At 46.1% G+C, this 27,367-nt stretch overlaps 1 protein-coding gene across 2 annotated transcripts in view; it reads left to right on the forward strand.

Annotated features, from left to right (window-relative positions):
* Positions 1 to 27,367, forward strand: part of LRRC9 (leucine rich repeat containing 9) — a 2,495,628-nt gene that overhangs the window by 124,739 nt on the left and 2,343,522 nt on the right. For both annotated transcript variants that reach the window (XM_069638901.1, XM_069638902.1), the window contains one exon: positions 24,046 to 24,186. In XM_069638901.1, coding sequence (XP_069495002.1) covers positions 24,046 to 24,186 — 141 coding nt within the window. The remainder of the gene's footprint in view (positions 1 to 24,045; positions 24,187 to 27,367) is intronic.

A 27,367-nucleotide genomic window follows, 5' to 3' on the forward strand; every position in this document is an offset into this window, starting at 1 on the left:
GTTCTTTTCTTCCCCGCTCCTACCATTCCCCTCCCAATCCCTCCTTCCTCAATCTCCTTTCTCCCTACTACCATTTCTCATTTTTCTTTGGCCCGCAATCTTGCCGTCATTCTTGATTCCTCACTTTCCTTATCTGCTCATATCTCTTCTCTCTCCTGTTCCTGCCACTACCAGCTGTTTAACCTCCAAAAAGCATGTCAATTCCTTTCTTTCTCTTTAACCAAACTCCTCATTTCCTCTCTAGTTTTCTCCAGACTATTCTATTGCTCTTCTATACTCATTGGTCTTCCTACGTCACACTTGACTCCATTTAACTCAGTCTATCGTTCATCAATCTGGTTACTCTGCGCTCCTCCCCCTTGTGGCTCTATCACGTCTGCTATGCACTGGCTCTCTCTTGAATCTCGTCTACTATTTATCTTCCTTTGTATTGTTTTTAAGTGTCTCTATGGCCTTGTGCCTCCTTATATTCCTTCTTCTATCTCTTTCTATACCCCAGCATTCTCGCTCCGTTCCCAGTCCCTCTTTCTCATAACTGTTCCCCATTTTCCCTGTGTGCCATCCTGTTTCTGCTCTTTTGCTCTGCTTGCGCTCAAACACTGGAATTCTCTCCCTCTTTATGTTCCATTTCCTCATTTCCCCTTTTTAAGGCCTGCCTCAAATCCCATCTTCTATCTCCATGATCTGTTGGTTTTGTTTCTTTTGGCGCTTATTTGAATTCATATTTTTTGAAGATCAGGGTTGTCAATTTTGATCAGAAATGACTTACAATAAAACATTTACAGATGGTGGAGACATTACTTGAAAGGGTGCTGATACAATAGCATAACGATGAGAATAAATGGTGGGCTAGTTTATGAGGATTTCATTAAGATGCCATCAATATAAAGTAGTTGTGCCAGCTTACCATAGACTCGATCACTAAGCTAAACGATCATTCCTGTTCATGGGATAGGCCTTTGCCAGGCTCTGTCATAATAGTACTTCCTGACCATAAGGCTACAACAGCTGGAAAATGGTGCTCGTACCTGGGCATATGGTAGAAGTGCAAGACTAATGCCTATAAACAAGACAAAATGCCTGGCTTTGCCAATGTGTGTTGTAACTGGACTTCAGATGCTTTCTTCTAATGGAGACTTCAGATGCAAGGTCACACACACTGCTTATAAATGAAGTTGCCAAAGGCACACTTAGTCGAGACATTTTTATTACACTAGTAGTATATTTGAAGCTGCAATTAAACCATTAACAGAAGACTGATGTGAAATAGCACTCACAATCAATATTATGGAGGGTTTTAAAAAAGTAGAAATCCCATTCTACCTGCAGTGTGATAGACTAGACTATTTGAGCTAAAAGCTATACATTCACAAAATTACGTAGAACTCATCGCTGAGAGTTCACCTCCAGATCAGAGCCGTACAGTAATGCACTACAGGTATGCCATTTAGCTGAAAAGCTTGTTTTTTGGTTCATGTGAGTACATTGTGATAACTTTGTCAACCCAAGACTGAGAGCTTTAAAGCATACAACAACCATCAATAACACTTGCATCCTAAATATGGTTGCCCTCCCTTGTTTACTGTACCACTTTGTTAATGTCCCATATCTTATAACACAGTCCTTTTTTAGGGAACTGAACTCTGTGATTAGGGAGTTCATTTGGGGAAAGGGCAGACAAAGAGTGGCTCTGGAAACTTTGAATAGAGATTACGCAGGTGGAGGAATGAGACTTCTGCATTTCACGCTCTATTATTTGGCAGGACAACTACAGCATGTGGCGGGATGGCTAGCAGATTACGAACACATAGAGCTCTCCCTGTTGGGTGAGGGCACAGCCCCTTACTTGCTGAAGGAGGCACTATGGCTGGGGACTGACAGGATCACTGATCCTCCGGAAGTCCTGCTACTGGGTAGGAAGATCTGGGCCAGAGCTAGAGCAGTACTGAAGCTGAAAGAGCCTTACTCACACCAGATGCCAATAGCGGCCATCTATGGGAAAAACACCAAAGACCTAGCTCAGATTAGGTCACACTTGGAAAGTAAGGGGATAATAACGGTTGGAGATCTGCTCTCAGCGGATCAGCTTTTAACATTCCCAGAGCTGGTGGAGGAATTTTGGGGTGCACAGGGGGCAGTCCTGGACTTATTCCAGAATAATGTACGCAATGCACACGAAATGGCCAAGCTTTCTGGGCCCCCTAGACGAGAACAGTATGTTGGGACTGCTATGCAATGTGCCGGAAGGGGACACAAAGTGTCCAGACTATACCAGGGGTTATTTATTTATTTATTTATTAATTACATTTATATAGCGCACATACAGCCCAAAGGCATTGCAGCACCGTTACTTGTGGCAATCTTAGTTACAAGGGAGTTGCATACATGCAACGATAGGTGTCGGGGGAATATGAGTGCCATCATTTAAGTACAAACAGATACAGGTTCAGGTTAAAATACACTATGCAGGTCCCTAAATATGCTAATCCTAGGCATGTGACAGATAGTGTTGAGACCTTGGAAGAGTTTTAGTTGAAGAGCATAGTTTTCACAGCTTTGCGGAATGCTAGGTGGGAGACTTCTCCTCGCAGGGGTGGTGATGGGGCGTTGCATTGCAGCACTCATAGTTATGGGAAGTTAGCACCTCCCGCTCGGGCCCTCTTGACTCTAGGGATCGTGAGCATGTTTGCATAATGTGTTCACCAGAAGTGGAGAACAGACAGTTCAGCCACTCGCAAGAGAGGATTCAACAATTTAAGATTGTCTGTAGTGCTAACTTGCTGAAGTGCATCCGTGAGCCCCAGAATACACAATATAGGGTAATCTGGGATTTCCACCTGTTGGGTCTCCTTGAGCCTGGGTCTCACCTCTAGCTAGAAACCCTGTATCAGCGGGCAACTCCATAGAACATGCAATAGTTTACCCTCTAATCCACACCCCCTCCAGCATAGTTTGGTGTTATTCGGGTGGATACGATTTAGTCGGGTAGGTGTTTTATACCATCAAGTCAGTATTTTATATCTGGTTTCTTGGAGGCCCAGGCAGTGTGAGGCCCCCATTTCCCCCATAGATCTTTTCCTAATCCTCTGGGGGGACACTAACACCCAAATCCAGCTCCCAATCCTCACAGTATGAGCGGCGCTCCATCACCTTGAACCAGTGTATTGATTTGTAAAGCTTGGAGATTAGCCCCTTGAAGTCTGCCGCTTCCAGAAACACCTGTTCTTACTGCCTTAGCTCCCTCATCGCCAACGCCACATTGGCGGGGTGGAGGACCCAATGCCTTGCCTGCATGTAGCGGAATCTATCAGTCTCCTCAAGGCCCCCCTTTCCCCTTGCAGTCCTCAAAAGTCTGGATTTTCCCATTTAACAATTAAGTCCTCCATTTTACTTATCACCCTGTCTAGCCACCGCAAGAACCTTCTGTCCGTCTTCCCAGGAGAGAAATCATCATTTTGTAGTAATGGGGTGTATGGGAAAGGGAAAGTAGTAGCCCCCTTCTCACGGTAAAAGCTGTCGCATGCATCGAGGGAAGCCCTAGTGATAGGGTGCAAGTAGCGGGTCTCTGCTCACACACGCTGTGGCAGCTAAAGCGGTGTCCACAAGCGTCTTCCCGCTATGGCTTGCTCCATATTTACCCATCATTTCTCTGAATCCGTTTGCACCCAATCAATCAGGGGACAGATTTGTGATGCGCTATAGGAGTTCCAGAGCTTAGAGAAGGACAGTCCCTGTGCCTTAACTGTGTACAATGTGTTCCTATTGACTCTAAGGTAGCTTCCTCTCCACAAAGATTGTAATAACATAGCATCTCAGTTTCTAATCATACTTTTAGCGTTGGGGATAGGGATTGACTGAAAAAGGTAAAGAAACTGCGGGCAGACGTTGATTTTGACAACTGCCATTCTGCCAAACCAGAACTACTGCAAGGCACCCCATTGGTCCAAGTCATTCATGATATTCTTCACTAGAGCCGGGTAGTTGACTCCAAAAAGGTCCCCAATCTTACTGGATATGTTGACCCCAAGGTACTTAATAGTTTTAATGGCCCACGAGAAGGGGAGCTTCTGCTGAAGATCCTCTCTCAGGCATGGGTGGGGGGGGGGGGTAGTAAGACCCAAGATTTCTGACTTAGAGTGATTAATTTTAAAGTGTTAGAATCACATTGTGTGCAAAAAGGTTAATCTTATGCTAGGAAACCCCACATTTTATTCTGACGATTTGCTCATTGGCTCTTACGCACGTCGCCAGGGATTCCATCACCAGTGCAAATAGCAATGGCGAGATGTGAGAATGAGAGGATAGTTAGTCACCTACCCTGGATCTCCGACACCACCATTATGTACCTGCCATCTATGTCCTTCTTGGTTGCTATATGTGTAAATCCCACATCTTTAAGTAATGGGATCGATACCCTTACCCATTTACTTTCAGATGAGGAGTGATATTGGTGTGGAAAGAGCCTATTTCTAAGCCTTCCCTGGTCTTTTTTTTAACAGGGCGGTTTCCTGGAGTGCTGCTATGTTACTTGCAGACTTTTCAGCTCCCTGAACTGCTGAGTACGTTTACCCGGGGTATTCAACCCTTGGGTGTTTATGGTCCCCAAATAAACCACCATGGTATGCCAGATAATGTCCCACCTCCCGTGGAGTGCCCGATAACCTAGTGAGCCCGTCATTTCTGAACCTCCTACTGCATTCCCGTGAGATCTCCCCATTTCAAGTGAATTATATAATCCCTGTGATATCGCTCACTGTAATAGCTTCTGCCATTGATATAATTACGTCTTTGTATTCCTGAAATGCCCCCGTTATATCTGCCAGTCAGTAGAATACCTGATTTGGAAGATGAGACCCCCACATCCTTCCATATGACCCAACTATCAAAGATTTTGTTCGAACTGGTGAAGAATCGCTATAGATCCCAATGCAACAAATAGACATTTTAAGGCAAAAGATAAGCATTGTAGTTTCGTCCCCAGAAAACAGAACTTTTAAAATACTGCTAAACAGTTATCCGCCGAAAGGTGGTCAGCAGCGAGTTGTACTGCTAAGTATAGCAATCCCGGCCGGTCACACCCTGTAGCGCAGTGTGAGGTAGGCAGACCTAAGGCAATGCCAGCTCATCGGTCGACCCTTTTTAGCCCGAGTGCACCGTGTGCCAATATCCTTCTCCTCTGGCGCCATTGGCACTTGCCATGGCCGTCCCCTCCTTGTTTAGTGTTAAGTTCAGTAGTCAAGCACCTTCTTCCTCAGTGAAAACCGTGTGCACTGCATCCCTCATTTTAAACTGGAGGCCGAACCATCTGATTGTAAAACTTAGAAAACCCATTTTAAACCGAATCCTATTCAATCTCCATATGTGCATGATTAACATAGAGTATATAAAACATCTGTTAATTTTGATGATTGTATTGCAAACACAACTGTTCAACAGTGTGATTCAAAATACTTTGAAACTTATGGAAACTCAAAGTCCCAGAAAGCTCTAAGTACTGGGATGAGGAGGAGGAGGAGGCACAATGAGTTAATGTAGAGGAAATGTGACTTTAAAAACAATGTGTAGTCTAGTTGTTGTCAGCCTAGTCAATTACGGCAGACATTAAAATTCCCTGATCAGCGGTGAAAATGGATACAAGGAGAACGTCGGGAACGAAGGAAGAGAGGGATCGAAAGCTGCACAGTGCGCATAGTGGGAAGCGTGACCGGTGGCAGAGGAAGACCTATGGACGACCGTGTGGAGAACGAGAGACACCTGGCAGAAGCAGTTTGGCGTCGCTCAGGACTAGAGGAGAACTCCAGGGAAGAGAGAGCAGACGACAACAGCGGGACTGTGAGAGACGTGGTCCTGCGAGGCTGCGCGGATCTTGGAAGCGAAGGCCAGGAGGGCCCATGAGGAGGCCCAGAGAGACATATTATTGTAATTTGAAATGCCAATTAAAAAAAACACCAACTCAAAATAAGTTTCCCGGCACACTTTCCTGACAGAAACTCTCGATATCCTGGTTTACTCACCTGCCATGAATATGCCTGTTTTGGTTCACTTAGATCCCCTGGTGTACTCTCCTGCCAGGTATCTCCTTCCAAAAAGGTTTCACTGCCCGATACCCTTGTCAGGCTTCTCTCCAACATTCACTCTCCTCTTATATATTCTTACAGTTGTACCTCTCCAGTGGTACAACCCTTGTTGACTTCAGTTAGTACTTGCACCAGTCTCCCTCACACTCACACTAGTATCCCTTATCTAAGGATTTGTTCAAGCTCCTTATGTTAACCTCTCGTTTAAAGTATCTTGGCTCTGGACAATGCTTGTTGCACCTCTGAAAATAAACTTGTTTCAAAGTGGCATGGGCCATATGAGGTACTAGAGCAAACAGGAACCTCTACCTATAAAATAGCCCAACCTAATAGAAAGCAAAAGACCCACCTTTACCATGTAAATCTCCAAAAGGAGTGGAAAGAAAATCCTTCCGCTGCCACCACCTCGATATTATCTTATTTGGTACCGGAGGAGATGGACAACTCTGAGCTTACTCCCCAAGAACTAACTAGACAGAAACAAGAAAATGAGTGTCCTTATCATGGCATTCCCCGATGTATTCTGCGAGAAACCAGGGCAACAACATGGTACTTATCATTATATCAGAACTCCAAAGGGAATAGTGGTCCATTTTAAGCCATATAGACTCCCAGAAGCACAAAAACATATAGTAGTTGAGGAGGTGAGAAAAAGGCTGAAGGTAAATATTATCAATCCCTCTTCAAATCCATGGTCCTCTCCTATTGTGTTGATAACCAAACCTGATTGTTCTTGGAGGTTTTGTATACACTTCAGGCAGGTTAACACCATCTCCGCCTTCGATGCCTATCCTATGCATCGCATCGATGAGTTAATAGATAAACTTGGAAACACCAGGGGCGTGGCTAGGAAGCCATGTGAAAGGACGTGTCTGTACGGGGGCTCCCGAAGATCCGCACATTATCCGACTGAAAACAGTGCAAGGACCGATGCAATTTGGCTGAGACTGATATGACTGCGCGCATGAATCTCAGGTGAACGTGAGGTTGTGTTTCGATACGGGCCTGCACCGTGAGAGCGCAACAAAAAGCTAAAAGAAGATCTGGAGGCGAGAGTGCGATGAACGAGAAAATGGCCGCCGCCGCCGAACAAAGGAACAAAGGGGTGCTTGATCTGGTGTAGGTGCATGACGCGGGTGCATCGAGGTCATTAAGGACACCCAGTCCTGTGAGGCCGACGGCGTGGACCTGGGAAGGGAGCAGGGCCTGATCGAAGATACTTTATGACCGGATCGTGCGGTGTGACCGGGAACTGTGCCCCGGGCCTTTTGTGGCCTAAAGTGGACCTCAGAGGGCGAGATGCGACCTGGCTTCGCTAGGTAATAGACAAGATGGCCGGGGGTGCCGGAGGACAGAGGAACTTTGTGTCAGAGAAGTGGTGATAACAATGGGGCACCCGCAGAGCGCACTGTAAAACCCTGCCCCAGATCCGAGCGGGGATTGAAGGACGCGAGACATGTCTAACAAGCCCCTGAGAGCGAAGACCAAACAGCACACGCTCGACGAATACGCTAAAACGCCTCCCGGCCCAGACGGAGCCAAAAGCAAGGACAAAACGCAAGCCAAGGAAATGGCCGCCGGGGGTGCGAACCACGAGGTCCTCGCTGCGATCGCAGACCTGAAAGCGACCTGGGAGACCAAGCTCCAGCTCGCTGTGGCTGAACTGAAGACCGCAATGGAACTCCAGGTTGGGGCAGTGCAGGAGGACGTGAACCTCCTAAGGCAGGACGTGCGTACCCTGGCAGAGCGTACAGAGACTTTGGAGAAAGAATTGAGCCCTACCGCGGCAGACTGCGCTGTGCATAAGCGTGAACTCCATGCCCTGGTGCAACGCGTGGGCAACTTGGAGAGTAGGGCGGAGGAGGCAGAAGGGCGCGCCCGGAGGAACAACATTCGTATCGTAGGCCTGCCGGAGGGAACTGAGGGCCACAATCCAACGGAATTTATTGAAAACATGCTACTGCAGGAGATCACGGGAGGCACCCTGTCGCAGGGTTTTGCGGTTGAGAGAGCGCACAGGGCCTTAACTAGGAAGCCACCACCGGGAAACCCGCCCAGGCCAGTGATAGCTAAGATCCTTAATTACCGGGACCGAGAAAGGATCCTTGAACACTTCCGCAAGGGAGGCACAATACAACGAGGAGCGGCGAATATAACGGCCTATCCCGACTACACCCTGCAGGTACAGCGCAGTCGTATGAACTTCGGAGCGGTGAAGAGGAGATTGCGGGAAGCGGGGCTTAAATACATGTTGCTCTATCCGGCCAAACTGAAGGTTTTCTTTCAGAGCAAGCTACTGTTCTTTGTCACCCCGGAGGATGCTATGGAGTGGTTGGATGCACACAACTGCCCTCAGGAGTCAGATGTCCAGACGGCCGGTGGAAAATAAAGGACGAGATAAGTAACGCTGTAGGCCCGGTCGGGTCATGAACATTGGGACTAGATTATAGTCACTGAACTCGCTTGAGAACATGCGCGCGTCAGGGGTTATGAAACGTGGTCCTTGCGCGGACATGGTTGCGAAGATGAGGAGCCACCTGAAGCCACCCTTCACACCCCCTTTTTGTGTTTAGTTTAGTCACTGTTAGTGGGGTGACACCCTGTCGGGTTCTCTATTTGGGTTTCCAAGGAGGACCGAACACAGGGATGCCTGAGATCCAGGGATGGAGCTGGGCAGTGGTTGGGGGTAGGGGTTTGGGGGGGAGTTTTAGTTTTTGTATGAGCCTGGGGGTGAAACCGGGAGTGGGTGTTCGCAAAGTGGGGAGGGATTGCCTCGGATGGGGGGAGGAAACTACTGATAGACCATGGGAGACCTCAGGATATTAACGTGGAACGTTAGGGGGCTTAACAGTTATCTTAAGCGAAATAAAGTCATGTTGTATCTTAAGAGGCAGAAGATAGACGTAGCCCTGCTACAGGAGACACATCTAAAGCGAGAGAAACTGGAGCTGGTAGGGAGGAAGTGGAAGGGAACAGTGGTAGGATCAACGTACTCCGCCTATGCCAGAGGAGTGCTGGTGTGGGTGGCGCCACACGTCCCATTCAAGCTAATTGAGGAGGTTGTGGAGGAGGATGGGAGGTTGGTTATGGTGAGGGGGATGGTAGAGAACAAAGTAGTGTGCATTGTAAACACATACGCGCCTAACCAGGAAACGGCGACATATTTTAGGACGCTGTGCACCAAGCTCAGTGTTGGGATGGGGGGCAAGGTGATATGGGGTGGTGACTTTAATTGCGTGTTGAACCCCAGGGAGGATAGGTCGGATGACAAGATGGCTAGGCCCAGTCCGGCGGCTAGGGTATTGCAGACGCTGCTGGCGGATTTTGGCCTAGTTGATGTGTGGAGAGCGAAACACCCGAGCGCGAGACAATACTCACACTATTCGGCTCCGCATCTACTGCACACGAGGCTTGATTACTTTTTCACTACGCCAGACATAGTCGCGGAGTGCGACCATATAGACTACAGGGCGAGGGTCCTCTCTGACCACTCACCCCTGGTCATGCGATGGCAACTGTATTCCCCACGAGCGCGTATTCCAACATGGCGCCTAAGGGCGGAGGCGCTCAAAGACCCCGCCTTCAGAGAGGATATTAGGGAAGAGATAACTGCTTATTTTGAGGTGAATAAAGGGAGCGTTAAGTCGGCTGGCACCTTATGGGAGGCCTTTAAGGTCGTAATGCGGGGGATCGCCATTGCGAAGTCTAAGGGATTGATGGGGGGAGTCCTGGCGGATTTGCATAGAGCTGAGACTGCGCTGGAGGAGGAGTTGAAAGGTGGTGGGACAGATGCGGAGGCGGTCTCCAAATTGCAACAAGAGTGTGCGGAACATTGGGACAGGCTCTGTAATTTGAACTATAGAAAGTATATTGAAAGACTGCATGCGGGGGGAGATAAAACGGGCCGACTCTTAGCTTGGTTGTACAAGAGTGAGACCCCACGATCCCCGATCAGAATGGTAACCAATGAAAAGGGGGAGGAGGCAGACACCCAAGAAGGCGTGAACAGGGCATTCGTGGAATACTATAAGGTCTTATACGAAGATTGCGAGGGGGGCAGCCAGGAGGAGATGGACGAGGTGCTGGAAGATGTAGGCTTGCCCAAGGTCAGCGATGAGGAGCGAGAGGAGCTGGATGCTCCGATCACCCTGGAAGAGCTGAAGGAGATTGTGAGACAGTTGCCCACTTGTAAGGCCCCAGGGGCAGATTGGATCCCCAGTGAATTTTATAAAGTTTATGCAGAGGAAGTGCTCCCGCCCATGTTGGAAATGCTCAACGAAGCGTATGAGATGGGACGGTTGCCGGAGTCACTTAGGGAGGCGATTATAATACCGCTCCCCAAGCCAAATAAACCGGGACATGATTGTGGCTCCTACAGGCCCCTGTCGATGCTGAACCAAGATAGTAAGATCCTGACAGCTGTCCTGGCTACTAGAATGCGTAGAGTGATCGGCAAGTTGATCCACCCTGACCAGACGGGCTATGTCCCCAATAGGAACATCACTCACAACCACAGGCGCCTCCACAGGGTGGTCGAGTGGGGTGGTGGTGAGGACGGCGAAATGGCGATAGTAGCATTGGACGCGGTTAAGGCGTTCGACTCTGTTCGGTGGCCTTGGCTGCTAGCGGCTCTGACAGGGTACGGGATGGGACCAGGTTATGTTAGGTGGGCCGAGATGTTATACAGTGCACCACTGGCCAGGGTCCGTACGGGCGCAGTGGTGTCAGAGAGATGGCAGTTGGGCAGAGGCACTAGGCAGGGGTGTCCTTGGTCCCCAATGTTGTACATCCTGGCCCTAGAACCCTTAGCGATTTACCTCCGGCAGCAATATGACCCGGTTGGCATTGATGTGAGAGGAGAGTGTCACCTCATATCCCTGTATGCAGATGATATGCTGTTATACCTAAGATACCCAGAAGAAAATTTGCAGTATGTCTTAGAGGTGATGGGGAGGTATGCCTGGTTGTCCGGTATAGCGGTAAACCCTCAGAAATCCATTCTATTTCCGCTGGGGGGCTATGTGGGGACTCCAGTGGAGAGGTTGCCAGTGTTGCAGATCCCGTGGGCGACGAGATCCTTTAGATACTTGGGGATTGATGTGTATCATACGACCGTGGAAGAGCACAAGCATAACACCGAACTTGCTGTGGGGAAGATCGAGAAATGTATGAGGTTCTGGGAAAGATTACCACAAGCGATGATGGGCCGAGGAGCCATGCTTAAAATGGTAGTGCTGCCCAGGCTTCTGCATTATTTTAACAACATCCCCTACATGATTCCTAAGAAGTTTTTTGTGAGGCTACATAGTGTTTGCAGAGAATTCCTGTGGCACGGCATGCGCAACAGAGTCGCACTGTGGAAGCTACAGAACTTCTATGAGAAGGGCGGAATCAAGCTGCCGAACTTTGAGGCATATTATGTGGCAGCGCAGCTACAATATGTGTCCAGGTGGCTCTCTGATGAAGAGACCCCTGAACACAGGCTGTTTGGGAAGGATTGCTCCCCTTTTTACTTGCGAGAGGTGATCTGGGTGGCTAATGCATGCATGAGGGAGCGGCCTAGTATGCTAGCTTTGGGACGGAACATGTGGAAACGGGCCTGCCGGATGATGGGCAACCCTTCGCCGTGTGTGTTGCAGTTCCCATTGGTCGCACTGGCGAAGGGAGACGGGCAGCTCAGGGCAACCATTCGGATATACTGGGAGTCAGTGGGGTTGGTCACCATGGGAGATATTTGGCAGGATGGGACCATCTTGGAGTTCGAAGAATTAGAGGCAGGGTCGGGACTGCACAGGGGTCAATATATGACATATCACAGGATAGTGCAGGAGATCCGGAATAGGTGGCCCGAAACTACCCTGGCCGATGAACCGGATGTCCCGGTGGAGATACTATATGACACATCGGAGGGCGGGCATGAGGTCTCTAGGTTGTACGAGATGTTGATGACGGAGGCTGGGAGCGATTTAGAGCACTTGAGACTGGAATGGGAAACGGAGATGGGGGCCCCGATGGCAGATGGGTTGTGGGAGCGAGCCCTTGGGTATCATAAAAAAGTATCGAGAAATGCCAGGTTTAAGCAAATACAGCTTTATATAACGCACAGAGCATACCTGACCCCTTTGAGAATATCCAAATTTCGGGGTGTTGGACGCCAGGCGTGCCCCAAGTGCGACGAGGAGAATGCAGACATGATACACATGTTTTGGGCGTGCCCAGTAATTGCAAGCTATTGGGGTGAAGTGGCGCAGAAGCTGGCAGGAAAGGGTGTTACGCTCAAAGTGGATTCAGCCTGGGCCTGCTTACTGGGGGGATATCCCATAGCGCGTAAACTTAGACATGTCGATAAATTGAAAGATCTGGCTTATGTGCTTGCTAAACGTAGGATTGCCATGGGTTGGAAGGAGTGTCATAAGCCACGAACGGAGGTCTGGTGGAGGGATCTCCAAAAATGGGCGGAGGCCGAGACGGCTGTGTGGCGAGATGCCAGTATCGCAGGGGAGGACGAGGAAATGTGCTCTCTCGCGGCATGGAAACTGTTGATAGCTGAACTGTTTGGAACAGGGTCAGCTTCAATTGACTCTGAGAGTGATGACGCCCCCTCGCCCACAGCGGATACCAAAGGCGAACACCATACAGGCTCATAGGGGGGAGGGATGGGGATTGCAGTGTTGTTTGTTGTTAAACGTGTTTATTTATGTTTAAGTTGTAATGTTGTGTGGTTTATATATATAAAATAAAAATATATTAAAAAAAAAAAAAAAAAAAAACTTGGAAACACCACATTCCTATAAATCCTAGATTTAACCAAAGGATATTGGCAGGTCCCAGTACATGAACCTGATAAGGAAAAGGCTGCTTTCTCTATACCCTTGGGACTATTCCAGTTTATAGTTCTCCCTTTTGGCCTGCAAGGGGCCCCAGCCACCTTCCAGCGACTTATGGACAGGATATTACAGCCCTCCTCAGATTTCTGAGGCCTATATTGACAACATAGTCAGTTATAGTAAAACTTGGGAAGACCATCTTTTTCATATTTCTACTATTATGAGAACACTGTTACGCTCACCTGGTTCCCACAGGGGCGTCTATCGGACCCGGACAGCTGCGGTCTCCACCAACGTGATGAGATGACAGTCTGGACTGGCCCGCCTAATCCTGTCTGCTGGACTCGTAGAAGTTTTCTCCTGCAAGTGGAGAAAGGGATTTAGCCACCCGTGGACTTAAGTGATGGCCCCCCAATAGTTCTCGTTCTCCCCACTAATCACCTCCGATATTCCCTTTTGGTAACCTCAGCTTATGTTTTTAAATGATGAGCTCTCCATCCTGCATGGCATGCAGGGGCGCGTAGATACCAGTTACTTCACTGGGTTGAAGGTACTGGAGGAGTATTGACTCCAGTGTCTATAAAGTTCAAAGAGTTCAATAGTTCCGATGTTCACTCTTGTTCCATTCCCTTGTTAGGTTGCAGCTGGGTCCAAAAGAATATTGCCTGGAGGCAGCTGATGGAGTTCAGGTAAGAGTCTGTATTACCAAACACTGTCCGTAAAAGTTGCATGAGTTTAACTTGCTGTTTTTTCTCCTTTTATAGGTGCGGCATAGGAAGATGCGGCGAATTAAAGAATAATACCCCCGGTGGTAAAGCAGGTAAGCCTAGGGTGGCAAAGAGATTGTCCTTGTTGGTTTTCTCAGCTCACCTTGTTATTCCTTTTGTTTTCCCCCCCAGGTGCTGGGTTTCGACAAAGAAAATGATGGAGGCAGTGCCGAGTCGAAAGATGCGGTGGACTGGTGAGTATAACGCGGTGCTGCTGCTGGCGAAGCGACGCGTGCTGAAATAATGTCCTTTCCAGGCTCGGAGATGTGCTGGGTCCGGAATTGGGTAAGGAATCAAATAATGTCTGTGATCTAACCTCTTCTCCTTTCTTTGCCTTTTGTCTAGGAGCTCCGGATTCGAGACGGGCGTGGCAGAAGACTGGATGCTGACTTGCAGACACGGTGAGCGGCCCGCTGCTAGATGCAGAATAACGCAAAGCATGAGCTGCTGTTCGGGCGTGGTTTAAATAGCCTGCAAAGTAGTCCCAGGTAAGAAGTTCCCCAGAACCACACCCGAGTGAAAAATAGTCCCTGTAATAAAATAGTTCCATCCAGGCCTCACGTTGGCTTGGACTCATTTGCAGCATGGTCTGCATAAGGTAAGTAAAGTCTATGAGCCTTGCGCCTATGGCGCCAGGACTGATTTCTATGATGAGCCTGGCGCCAGGACTAAATCCAAACAGCCCCCAGCCGGGGCTGTTGGGGTTTTAATGAGTATCTGGATGCCTGCTCCCGGGGCTGATGAACTCGATCCGGATGCCCGGGGTTAGGCATCATGACAAACCCTCGGAGAAGGCGGCTTAACTGCCAATCCATCCAAATGTAAGCTGGCTCAATCGGCCATGAAATATCTTGCTTCTTTGTAGGGAATGGCAGTGTCCAGCCTCAGCAAGAAAAAGTGAAAGCTGTCCTAGATGCCACCACGCCCAAGACCAAGAGAGACCTCAGGGCATTCCTAGGATTGATTGGTTATTGCCATAGGTTTATCCCACATTTGTCAGATAGAACAGCCAGGTTAACAGATAAATTAAGGAATGCTAAACCCCAGAAGATTGATTGGACTGATGATGACGATGCATGTTACAACAACCTAAAACCTTGTGTCAGAACCCAATCCTAAAAGTAGTAGACTTTTCGAAAGAGTTTGTGTTACAAACTGATGCCTCTCTCACAGGTTTAGGAGCAGTTTTATCACAAATACATGATGGCTTAGAACATCCCATCCTATTCACTAGTTGTAAACTCTTCCCATGTGAGAACTACTCTGGGTTGGAATTAGAGGCCCTTGCCATCAAATGGGCAATTGTCCATCTAAGGTACTACCTTCTAGGGAGGAAGTTCACACTTGTCACCGACCACTCCCCTTTGGTATGGATATCTCAACGAAAGGGCTCTAACCCTCGAGTCATGCGATGGTTCTTAGATTGCAACCCTACTGTTTCACTGTGGAACACTGAAACAGTAAAGAACAGCGGAACACTGATTTCCTTTCCTGGTTCCACTGTGAAACAGATGCAACTACATCGCATTGGGGAAGTCTATGTGAGAAACCAGATGGTGTCTCACCCGCAAGTCCCTTGGTATCTCTCAGGGGGCCAGGGCACAGCCCATCGCCTTTGGATCCAGACACTGGGGGTGGACCAGTGCAGGAGGATCACCTGGGTGAGGGGTCTTCAGGGAGCGGGATACCAGATGGTGGGACGTGGTATCCACCCCCTGCAAAACCTTCACCCCATCCTACCAGGTAGGATACCTGGGAACTTTAGCCCCCCTTTACAGAAATACTTTCACACAGACAGCCCGCTCTGGGAGAAAACAGACTCATACCCGAGCAATGTACCTGACATGTCCCACTGCTATGGTCAGGCAAAGTCGGGCAATTACAGACTGAAAAATTCTGCATGTGTGTCAGAGATACCCAGGCCCATCCTGCATGGCTGGTCGAGTCAGGGAGAAGCAGCAGCCACTATGATACCGTCCTTGGCTCCAGAGTGAAAGCGGCGTCAGAGAAATCAACAGGTGGGGGGACCGATACAAGACCAGTCTGTGTTGAAGTCAAGGTTGCAAGGGGCATTAACGCATGTGATGAAAGACGTGAGTAAAGTTCAATTGCCATTGGATGTTTGAACTTTAATATGAATCAGAGACAGTACGATGCAAAGTAACAGTGTGATCCGGCACCGCAGGTGTACTCAATCGAAGGTGTCTATCTGAGTTATCGAGCCAAGTAGTGGCAGAAGCAAAAGTAAAGTTTAAAGGTGAAACTTATGAATAAAGTGAATCGAAGTCTTCCTGCGACAGTTAAAGCAAAATCCATTGCACAGTCGAAAGTCTGCGATTTTTGATAAAGAGTGGAAAGCAAGGAAAGTGAGATTACAAATTCCGAGCCCAGCCGAAGGAGGCCTATTGGGAACTTGTGTCTAAGGGGGTCCGAGCCGGACTGAGGGAGACCCGCGATCAACAGTAAACCCGAAAACTAGTGAATGTGAAAAACTTGGTGAGAAAGGAACTTTGGCATTTGTTTGTCATAGATCTTTGGCATAGATTGGTGCTCAACCAACCCATTGAAGTTCAATAAACACCCTTGAACTGTGATAATGTCTGTCTTCCCTGTTTGATTCCATGCCTTCCTTACAGTATGCAGATGATACTCAGATGTTACTGCGACTTGCTCAAGATCTTGAAGGTACAAAAATACTGTATGAAAGCAGTCACCGACTGGATGGCTGCAAACTGACCTAAATGTAATTTACTCAAAACGGAGGTTCTGACATGTGGTGCAACTTCGGTGGCCATCTGCTCTGGGCTCTTGCCTTCATCCTGTGGAACGGGTCAATAATTTGGAATTGCTCTATGAAGGTCAACTGTGTTTAGCTCTCAAGATAAGCAATGTTAATCTGCCTTGTATATGGCTATGAAAAACCCAGAATAAACGATAAACAATTAACTTTCTCTTCCTGTGCACACAGAATCACATTAATGAATGCATTCATACAATTTTTAGGAGAAATGTTAATGATAATGATAATACCACCTATGCTGGACCAGTGTGCCCTAGATTGTCCCCAGAGCATCCACAATGTTAATCCCTGAGGCCTGCTCAAGCTCCCCAAAAACACATATCACTCCTGCCGTTCCCCACTTCTGCTGGTTGCCAGTGATAAAAGAAAATGAGTATGGTTGCATGTGTCTGTACACCAGACAACATCGCATATTCTTCTGATTCTTCATATTCTTCCTTCATTTAGACTGGAAAAGTCATGTGATTGTGTCATAAATCACCAATGTATCAACTGAAAAGGATACGGAAACCAATAAAGGATACAATTTGGTAGGGCTCTTCCGGATCCTATTTTCACAAGACTTCATTGTAGGCAGGTCAAATTAGACCTTCCAAATGATACAACTCTCTGACTGGATAAAACAGGCAGAGAGATAGATCACTGGAAAGGGCGTGGGAATTGTGTAGGAAGTATGCCTAGGATAGATAAAGTATCATAAGAAACTGTCCCAATCGAATTACTAAGATAACACAGTTTTAGCATTAATTCAACCACTGACCTTATGGCAAAACTGAAGTAATCCACGAAGGTTCCTTGAAGAAAACCAGGAGTTGAACAAACGACAAAGGAATGGAAGATTAGTAAGGGAGACTTATCCCAAACGGCACGAGGTTCTCGCTAGATACCGGGTTGGTGCACCACAGGATAGCGTCCAAAGTACTGTGCACAATAACCTTCAAATAGTTCATGAAATACTTCCTTTCCCACGATGAACAAAAATTAGAATTTCACCTGTTAAGTGTCACAGGTACCAAAGGTTCAAAATAGTTCAGAAAATCACGTGCAGGATTGCACGCGATAGAATACACGCAGCCAGGCCAGCCGCGCTTGAAAACAGGATCCGCGTGTAGATAGTTAGCACGCGAACAGGTTTCACGTAGCTCAGGCCGCGCTTGCAGACAGTGTCCGCGTGGAGATTTGGCACGCGAACAGGATTCACGCAGCTCAGGACAGCTGCGCTTGCAGACAGCGTCCGCGTGGAGATTTGGCACGCGAACAGGATTCACGTAGCTCAGGACAGCCGCGCTTGTAGATAGCGTCTGCATGGAGACTTGGCACGCGAACAGGAAACACGCAGTCCGGAATTAGCGTGTGGAGGAAACACGCTCAGAATAGGCCAAAGAAGTTGCTGAAGGGAATGCGAGAACGCAGGTCCGGAGCTCAGCTACCAAAACGCCAAAATTGACTTAATCAGAAGCAGCGAGTGGAGTTTCCACGCTGCTTATGTACGCACTGCTGTGATACACGTGACGGACCTAAGTCACGTGAAATTTAACGACGTGAAAAATGCAGACGTCTTTATCCGGGCAATGCATCGAACAACCTCCATTTTGAGTAGAATGATCTAGTAGTTCTATGGGCGTAACTCATTTTGTATGGAGAAGTCGTTCCTGGTCCAGAGGTATGTCCAGCAGGCATGACAGTGCCACCCCCCAAAGGAGCAGCCTCTCCCCTTTTCGAGTGGAATCGCCTTAATAAAGCTGGAGCATGAATGTTAGACAGAGGTTCCCAGGATCTATCCTCGGGACCATACCCTTTCCAATCCACCAGATAAAATGGTTTCCCAGACCGTAACCTCATGTCCAGAATGTCATGTACTTCATATTCGTCTGACCCTTTCACAGAAATAGCAACAGGCCGTATAGGCAATCTAGTAGCATCCGAACACGGTTTGATGAGTGACACATGGAATACAGGATGCACTCACCACCGTTGTAGCAAAGCCAGACGGACAGCAGCCGGATTTATAACGTGGAGCACTTCATATGGCCCGATGTATTTAGGCAACAATTTCTTTTTACCGGGTATCCTCAAGTTTTTTGTGGACAGCCATAACTTCATACCTGCTTTGTAGACGGGTGCAGGGATTCTATGAGCATAACGAGGTCTTGTCTCGTTTTTTAGCTTGCTCCAATTGCTGCTTAACTTTCTTCTGTAGACTTTTAAGATCTCTAAAATTACGTCCTGCTGCAGGAGTATCCAAAGACAAACTGGAATCCAAAGGAATGGAACGTGGGTGTTGCCCATACAAAGCATAGAAAGGTGAAGTACCTATAGCACTATGATAGGAATTGTTATAGGCGAACTCTGCTGCCGGCAGAACATTGAGCCAATCTGACTGAAACTGCAGGCACAAACATCGCAGATATTGTTCCATAGTGCTATTGACTCTCTGTCTGTCCATCCGTTTGTGGGTGATGAGCACTAGACAATCTGTCATCAATTAGTAATGCCGAATTTATTGCTCTCCAAAAACGTGACGCAAATTGTGAGCCCCTGTCAGTGATTATCACTGAAGGTAGACCAAAAAACCGGAATATAGCCAGATGAATAGATCAGCCAGACCAGCAGCTGTTGGTACACCAATACAGGGGATGAAAAGCGCCAATTTTGTAAAGTAGTCCACCACCACACATATGGTATCGTAGCCTTTATTTCTTGGAAGTTCAACCACAAAATCCATTGATATCATGCCCCATGGTTTTTTGGGAACAGGTAGAGACTGGAGTAAACCCACTGGTTTGCCAGGAGTGTTCGTGCATTGACTGCATACCGAACATGTTGAAACATAATTTATAACATCTTGTGTTATAGACGGCCACCAACACCATCTTTTCAGTAACTCTAGAGTCTTCTTCTGTCCAGGATGGGCGGCAATCAAGGAATCATGACCCCAACTGAGGGCCTTGTTCTGAGTGGTACCAGTTGGTAGATAGAGTACTCCTTGTTTAAAAGGCAAACCATTGTATATATCAATATTCAATTCCAGAATCAATTGTGGATTTAGTTTCACCCACTCCTGTAACTCGTTTTTTAGGGAAGGTTGTGCAGAACAACTACATATCACGTGATCTGCCAACAACTTATTTTGCACCGATGATTCTTCTTTCACCTCTTCACTGATGCGAGACAAAGCATCCGATTTGACATGTTGTCTGGCAGGGCGATAAGTAATTTGAAAATCGTATTGAGCAAAAAAAACATGCCATCTGGCCTGTCTAGCTGTAAGACATTTCATAGTTTTGAATGACTGAAGATTTCTATGATCCGAATACACCACCACCTGATGTTTGGCCCCAAGAAGATGATGCCTCCATTCTTGAAAAGCATCCTTGATTGCAAGTAATTCACGCTCAGTGGCAGTATAGTTTTGTTCATATGGGGTAAGTTTGCGTGAGAAGAAAGCAACTGGATGCTCCTCCTTAGTTTCTGCACAAACCTGCGAGAGTACAGCTCCTGTAGCGACACTGGAGGCGTCAGCTTCAACGATAAACTGACCATCCGGATCAGGATGTTGAAGTACAGGTGCAGTGGTAAATGCTTCTTTTAACTTCTCAAAAGAAGCTTGGGCAATCTGGTTCCAACAGAATGGAATTTTAGAACTAGTTAAAGCTGTCAATGGTGCCACTGTTTTGGAGAAAGAACGAATAAATCTGCGATAAAAATGTGCAAATCCTAGAATTGACTGTAATGACTTGACATTGTGTGGAACAGGCCAATTCAATATGGCCTTCACTTTGGAACGACTCATTCGAACAACTTGATTGGTAATGTCGTAACCCAGAAATTCCACTTCTTGTGTATGAAAGACACATTTCTCGGCTTTAACAAAAAGTTTGTTCTCTCTGTCTTTGTAAGACAGCTAAGACGTGTTTAACATGTTCTGGAAAAGATGATGAATGTATCAAAATGTCATCCAAGTAAATCACCACGAATTGATCCATCATATCTTTGAAGATATCGTTCATGAAGAACTGAAATGTGGCGGGAGCGTTACAAAGACCAAAAGGCATCACTAAATATTCATAAAGGCCGTACCGCGTCTTAAAAGCGGTCTTCCATTCGTCTCCTTCGCGAATGCGAACCAGATTGTAAGCACCGCGCAAATCCAATTTAGAGAAATACTTGGAAGTTCCTAATTGATCTAACAGAACATTAATCAGTGGTAAAGGATACTGATTCTTTATGGTGATGTCGTTAATAGCCCTGTAATCAATGCAAGGCCTTAGATCTCCTTCCTTCTTTGGAACAAAGAATAAAGGAGAGGCAGCTGGCGATTGAGATGGCCGTATAAATCCCATATCAAGAGCTTTATCGATGTATTCTTTCAAGACAACATCTTCTTTGAGAGTCAAAGAATAAACTCGACCAGTAGGGATTTTAGCTCCAGGAATTAATTCAATTGGACAATCATATTGCCTATCTGGAGGCAGTCGTTCTGCCTGACCTTTGTCAAACACATCAGCAAAATCTGCATATTCACTTGGTATATGTGTACCGCTCTGATGTACCACACTGATAGTGGAAATTCCCTCAATAGAGGCCAACATATGTGATTTATTTGACACCACCTGGTTGGTAAAGCAATGTTCGTTGCAAAAAACGGAAGGATATTGGATCAATCCCGTAACCCAGTCTATGGCGGGATTATGAAGAGTCCACCAATTAAATCCAAGTAATATTTTGTATTGAGGAGCCGCAATGACATCGAAGACTATTTCCTCCGAATGACCATTTGATAAAGTCATCTGAATAGGTACAGTCTCCTGAGTTACCATACCGGAAATCAAGACTGATCCATCCACAGTATTAACAGTTTCAGGTTTGTTCTTGTCTATAAGGGGTATAGAACATTTCTTGGCATATGTGATATCGATGTAATTATTAGTGGCTCCAGAGTCAACCATAGCCTTGGAAACCAAGTCTTGATCATTGAAACGTAAAATCATCTCAACAGCTATTGGTGCATGAGCTGGAAATGTAATGGAGTCCGATGTAACACTCGACACAGGGACTCCTGCTACTGTTGAGTTTTGGCGTTTCCCGAAGACTTATTTGGTCTTTTAGGACATGTCGCCAATAAATGCTCAGATGAACCGCAATACATACATAAGTTATTTTTCCTTCGGTTCTCTCTTTCGGTTCTAGACAACCGGGCTCTCACCGCGCCAATTAGCATTGGTTCAGGATCATTTGAAGAAGGTTCCGGTGTATCAGAACGAACTGGTGCATGAAGGAAAGGTTTTCTCTCTCCTTTGCGGGCATTTCTTCGGGCATCAATTTGTAAGATTAAATCAAGAAATTCTGAAAAACCTGTAGGAACCACTGGGACCGTGGACAAGGCATCTTTGAGTTCTTCTGAAAGACCCTTGTAGAAAACGGCCGTCTTCTTGTCTTCCGGCCATTGGGTTTCGGCTGTTAATTGGTTAAATCGTGCAATGTAAGCCAACAGAGGTTGAGTACCTTGTTGTAAATTCAGCAATTCCAGATCTGTGGCTTGAGTAGCGTAGCGCATATCAAAGACTTTGTTCATAGCAGCCAGAAGATCATCGCAATCGTACAACAAAGGGCTATTAGATTCAAATAAAGGATTTGCCCAAGCAGCAGCTGTACCCCCCAAATGGGAAAGAACAAATGCTGCTTTAGTAGTTAGATCAGGAAATGAATTAGGCCGGCAAAGAAAATGAAGTCGGCACTGTTTAACAAGAGTTCTGTAGGTTTTAGGATCACCTGTGAACCTTTCCGGGGGAGCCAATGGAAACTGTGTGGGCATAACCACTTTAAGAGTTTCCTGTGATAATGATGGTGTCGTAGTCCCAGATCCAGATGCAGTGGCTACTGGAACCCGTGCTCCCTGAGGAGTAGCATGCATGGCATCTTGCATAACATCCATTCGATGCCGAAAACCAGGAGTTGAACAAACGACAAAGGAAGGGAAGATTAGTAAGGGAGACTTATCCCGAACGGCACGAGGCTCTCGCTAGATACCGGGTTGGTGCACCACAGGATAGCGTCCAAAGTACTGTGCACAATAACCTTCAAATAGTTCATGAAATACTTCCTTTCCCACGATGAACAAAAATTAGAATTTCACCTGTTAACTGTCACAGGTACTAAAGGTTCAAAATAGTTCAGAAAATCACGTGCAGGATTGCACGCGATAGAATACACGCAGCCAGGCCAGCCGCGCTGGAAAACAGGATCCGCGTGTAGATATTTAGCACGCGAGCAGGTTTCAAGCAGCTCAGGCCGCACTTGCAGACAGCATCCGCGTGGAGATTTGGCACGCGAACAGGATTCACGCAGCTCAGGACAGCTGCGCTTGCAGACAGCGTCTGCGTGGAGATTTGGCATGCAAACAGGATTCACGCAGCTCAGGACAGCTGCGCTTGCAGACAGCGTCTGCGAGGAGATTTGGCAAGCGAACAGGATTCACGCAGCTCAGGACAGCCGCGCTTGCAGACAGCGTCCGCGTGGAGATTTGGCACGCAAACAGGATTCACGTAGCTCAGGACAGCCGCGCTTGCAGACAGCGTCCGCGTGGAGATTTGGCACGCAAACAGGATTCACGCAGCTCCGGAATTAGCGTGTGGAGGAAACACGCTCAGAATAGGCCAAAGAAGTTGCTGAAGGGAATGCGAGAACGCAGGTCCGGAGTTCAGCTGCCAAAACGCCAAAATTGACTTAATCAGAAGCAGCGATTGGAGTTTCCACGCTGCTTATGTACGCACTGCCCTGATACACGTGACGGACCTAAGTCACGTGAAATTTAACGACGTGAAAAATGCAGACGTTTTCCGGACAATGCATCGAACAACCTCCATTTTGAGTAGAATGGTCTAGTGGTTCTATGGGCGTAACTCATTTTGTATGGAGAAGTCGTTCCTGGTCCAGAGGTATGTCCTGCAGGCATGACAGTCTGTTCCTTATTTTTTTTTTCAGCATGACTATGGAACGCTGTAACTTCCAACATCCTATCAAGGATCACTTTAGGTTTGGTAGAGATGATAAACATTTGCATTTGCTCCATAATTTCTTTCCTGAACTGTCTGTCATTTTCTCTCTGTGGCGCCACACCAAGATGCCTCTTTGGGGTGACTGTGTGTAATAAAAATTGCATTGCAATAAAATACATACCATACTCATACTCTTGATTGTGGATTCGTCCTAAAGGATTAGTGGTCGACGATTCCTCAGCTCTCCATGCCACTTAAAAACCTTTCATCATTGACCTGCATCTATTTACTGCCAAACTGTTTCTGAGACGATGTATGGAAAGGTGCTCAACTTGCACGCAAGATGTGGTGGGATTTCTTTCTTAATGTGGGATCACAGTGTTAAATAACTGTTGAAAAACATTGTTTCGCTAGTCTTGCACATTCTTTTCTGATCCTGCTATATGCTAAAAGTGTTCACAAATTCTCAATAGGAGAGAATTGAGGGCTTTGAATACATGGCCACCATAAACGAAACTTTCCCAATATTTTAAAACGGTGTGGGTTTGTTAATTATCTTGCATTTATTTTTTTCAGAAGATTGATGATCTACAACAATGTAAAAGTCTGGAAAAACTGTATCTTTATTGCAATGCAATTAAGGCGATTGAAAATTTGGAGGAGCTAACTCTGCTTGAGACAGTGTGGTTGAACAACAATCAAATAGGCATTATAGAGGTGAGTGTCCATAAAGTGTTGTGCAATTAAACAATGACGACTCCTTTTTTTATGGTGTACTTTATTTAAATATTTTGTGACAGTTTCAGACAATAAAAGGGAGATTCTAGCATTATGTATTGGAACTGTGGAGCTGTTTATGAATCCACCCTTGACCTTCAACAAGTATTACATTTCCATATAGCCGATGTTTTTTAAATTATATATATATATATATATATATATATATATATATATATGGAAAAAACTTTAGTTTCAGGGACGTTAAGGTGAGAACCTAAAGCAACAAACACCTTGAAATTCAGCTAAAGCCACCTTAACTTCGCACCCCCGGTTGTGCACCCTACGACCACACTGATGACATCACATATCACATCAATGGTGGCATCACTATTTACATTACAACAGTAACTGGCATTAAGCATGGCCTTCGGCCATGCACAGTGTGTATAGCCAAATATATTTGAACACATGAATGGGTACTAGTCATGGCCTTGTGGACAGTGGTCACAAGCTTCACCCATGTGCACTAAATATTTTAAAATACTAACCGACTACCAACCATAGATTTTGGCCTTTAGCAGTGTATACAGCTTTCAACTGTGTCCACTGTATATTATATACACTGATCAGGCACTAGCCATGGACTTTAGCATAATACTGGCCAGTGGCAACAATCTTTGACTGTGCCCACTATATATTCTAACATATAAATGGCCCACTATCCATGGCCTTTAACATTGCAAGTTTGTACATCCTTTGGCCATGTCCACTGTATATTTATAAATAATAAAATGCAATAAACGATGGCCTTCAGCCGTGCCCACTGTGTATTATATTACACGAACCAGCCACTAGCTATGGCCTTCGGTCGTACCCACTGTATATTATATACACTAACCAGCCACTACCCATGGTCTTCAACACAATACTAGCCAGTGGCCACAGCCTTTGGCTGTTATGACTGAATATTCTAACATATTAATGGGCACTAGCTATGATAGTTTTTAACGTTGACCACTGCATATTTTAAAACAATGATGGGCTATTAGGCATGTGTTTTAACCATGCACATTGGTATTTTTGAACACTAGCCGACCACTAGTTATGGCTTTTGGTGCTGGCCAGTGACCCAAGCCTTTGTCATGGCCAAGTCCACATCCTAAATTGTTATTAAGGTTTTCATGAGCTAACTTAAAAATGATGTTATCTCTAATTCCATCAGTGACGTAATCAGTTATGTACAATATATTTAGTGTTGTCACCAGTGATGTGATGTCATCATTGTGGTCATAGGCTGCGCAACAGGGGGCACACAGTTCAGGTGGCTTTAGCTGAATTTCAGGGGTTTTGTTGCGTTAAGCTCTCACCTTAACGTCCCTGAAACCAACATTTCTTCCTTGAATTTCAAGGGTTTTGTTATTCCATAGATTTTTACCATGCCATCTGTACATTTTAAAACACTACCAGACCACTAGCCATTGCCTTCGGATTGCAGGCTTTGAGAACTCGCAATGTTTTAGTCAATGCGCAGTGAGATTAAATTAATTGCTGAGGATCACACACTTTGGTTAAGCAGCATGCTACTAGCCCCTTGTTTTATTGATGGTCTCTTCGTGACTGTTGTGATACATCGCACAACCCCAATTAACCACCTATAAGCAGCACGGAAAAGAGTAAAAAATGATCAGCTTCAAGTATAACATATGTTCTGGTACTTTTGCCCCATAGTGAAACTCAAAAGCTGGCACCCATGAATATATGCACAGTAAGTGACCATATATTTTAAAGTGAAATACACAAATGTAGTTCCATTGACCTTCTCCTTAGAAGAAAGTGAGCAAGACAAAATAGCACTGGACTTTAGAAAATAAAGTAATCAACACCAGACAAATAACCTGAGAGAGGAAATCTTCCAATAAATATGCTGGAAAAGTATACAAGGTACTCACTTTTTAAACCCAGCAAACTGTAATGAATTATTCCATAGAAAACAAAATCCCAATATGAAACAAGTGCTTGTGGTCTTGTGGGTAAGCGTCTGCACTGGGAACATGGCAACCTGAGTAAAATCCTGGTAGCCAAATACTTGAGCAAGCTTGTCAACCTAAAAAAAAAACCAAGGGGTTGCATCGCCACACATGTGTCCTTTACTGGTGCCCTGAAAAGCAGCCCCAATCAGGGGAAAATAACTGCACCAGTGTCCAGGATTGCAAACTCTCTTGCCACATCATGGGCAAATACTCATGACTTACTTGCCCTCTCATTTCCCCTCCTCACCCCCATGTCTGCCTTTCAACAATGCTCTGCTCGGCTTTGTACAGCTAACTTCAAAAGTACACATACCATAGTGTCACTCAAATATATAAATCCGTATAGAACTATGTCGGGCAAAAAGTGTACAATTGTGGCATTGTTCCCCCCATCTTAACTGTGAGATTACAACTACTAGAATGCAATTCGGCAAAAGGCAAAAAAATTGTCTCTGAGTGCAAAACTTTCAAGGTATGACAGAAGCACGGTTTAAGAAAAAAATAATGCAGTTGCTGTGTGTTATGAGCTATTTAAAACAAAGAAAATACAAGGCATTTGGAACTGTGGTCTGTCTCCCATTCATGCAGTATCCAGGACCAACCCTCCTTAGTTTCAAAGTGAGGAAGGATCCAGTCCCCTTAGGCCATGTTTCTCTTGTAACTTTGGTTGTGGTCTTGTAACTTTGGCTCATTTATTAGGTTAGATGGCCATAGGGGATGACCCCTTCCTCGCTTTGAAGCTAAGCAGGGTTCGTCCCAGTTACTGCCAGGATGGGAAACCCACTGTTGCTGTAAAAATATATATTTGTTATTATTGACTTGGAGACTGCAAATACCAGAATGCAGTTTTAGCAAAAGTCAAAAAATGGTCTCTGAGTGCAAAACATTGAAGCACTGACAGTAACATGGTTTCAAAATATCTATTTGGATGCTCATTCGGTCACCCATCCATGCAGTAACCAGCACTGACCTTGCTTAGCTTCAAAGCTGGATTGACCCAGCTTGGCTTCAAGGGAAGGAAAGGGCCGGCCCTTTTCTCTAAGTGGTCTTGTAACTTTAGCTCATTTATTGGGCAACATGGCTTTAGGAGGCTGGCCCCTTCCTCACTTTGAAGCTAAGCAGGGTCTGTCTTGGTTAGTGCATGGATG

Source organism: Ambystoma mexicanum, chromosome 14 (assembly GCF_040938575.1).
Source record: "Ambystoma mexicanum isolate Mex_15411 chromosome 14, UKY_AmexF1_1, whole genome shotgun sequence".
In the NCBI taxonomy this organism is placed as follows: Eukaryota; Metazoa; Chordata; class Amphibia; order Caudata; family Ambystomatidae; genus Ambystoma; species Ambystoma mexicanum.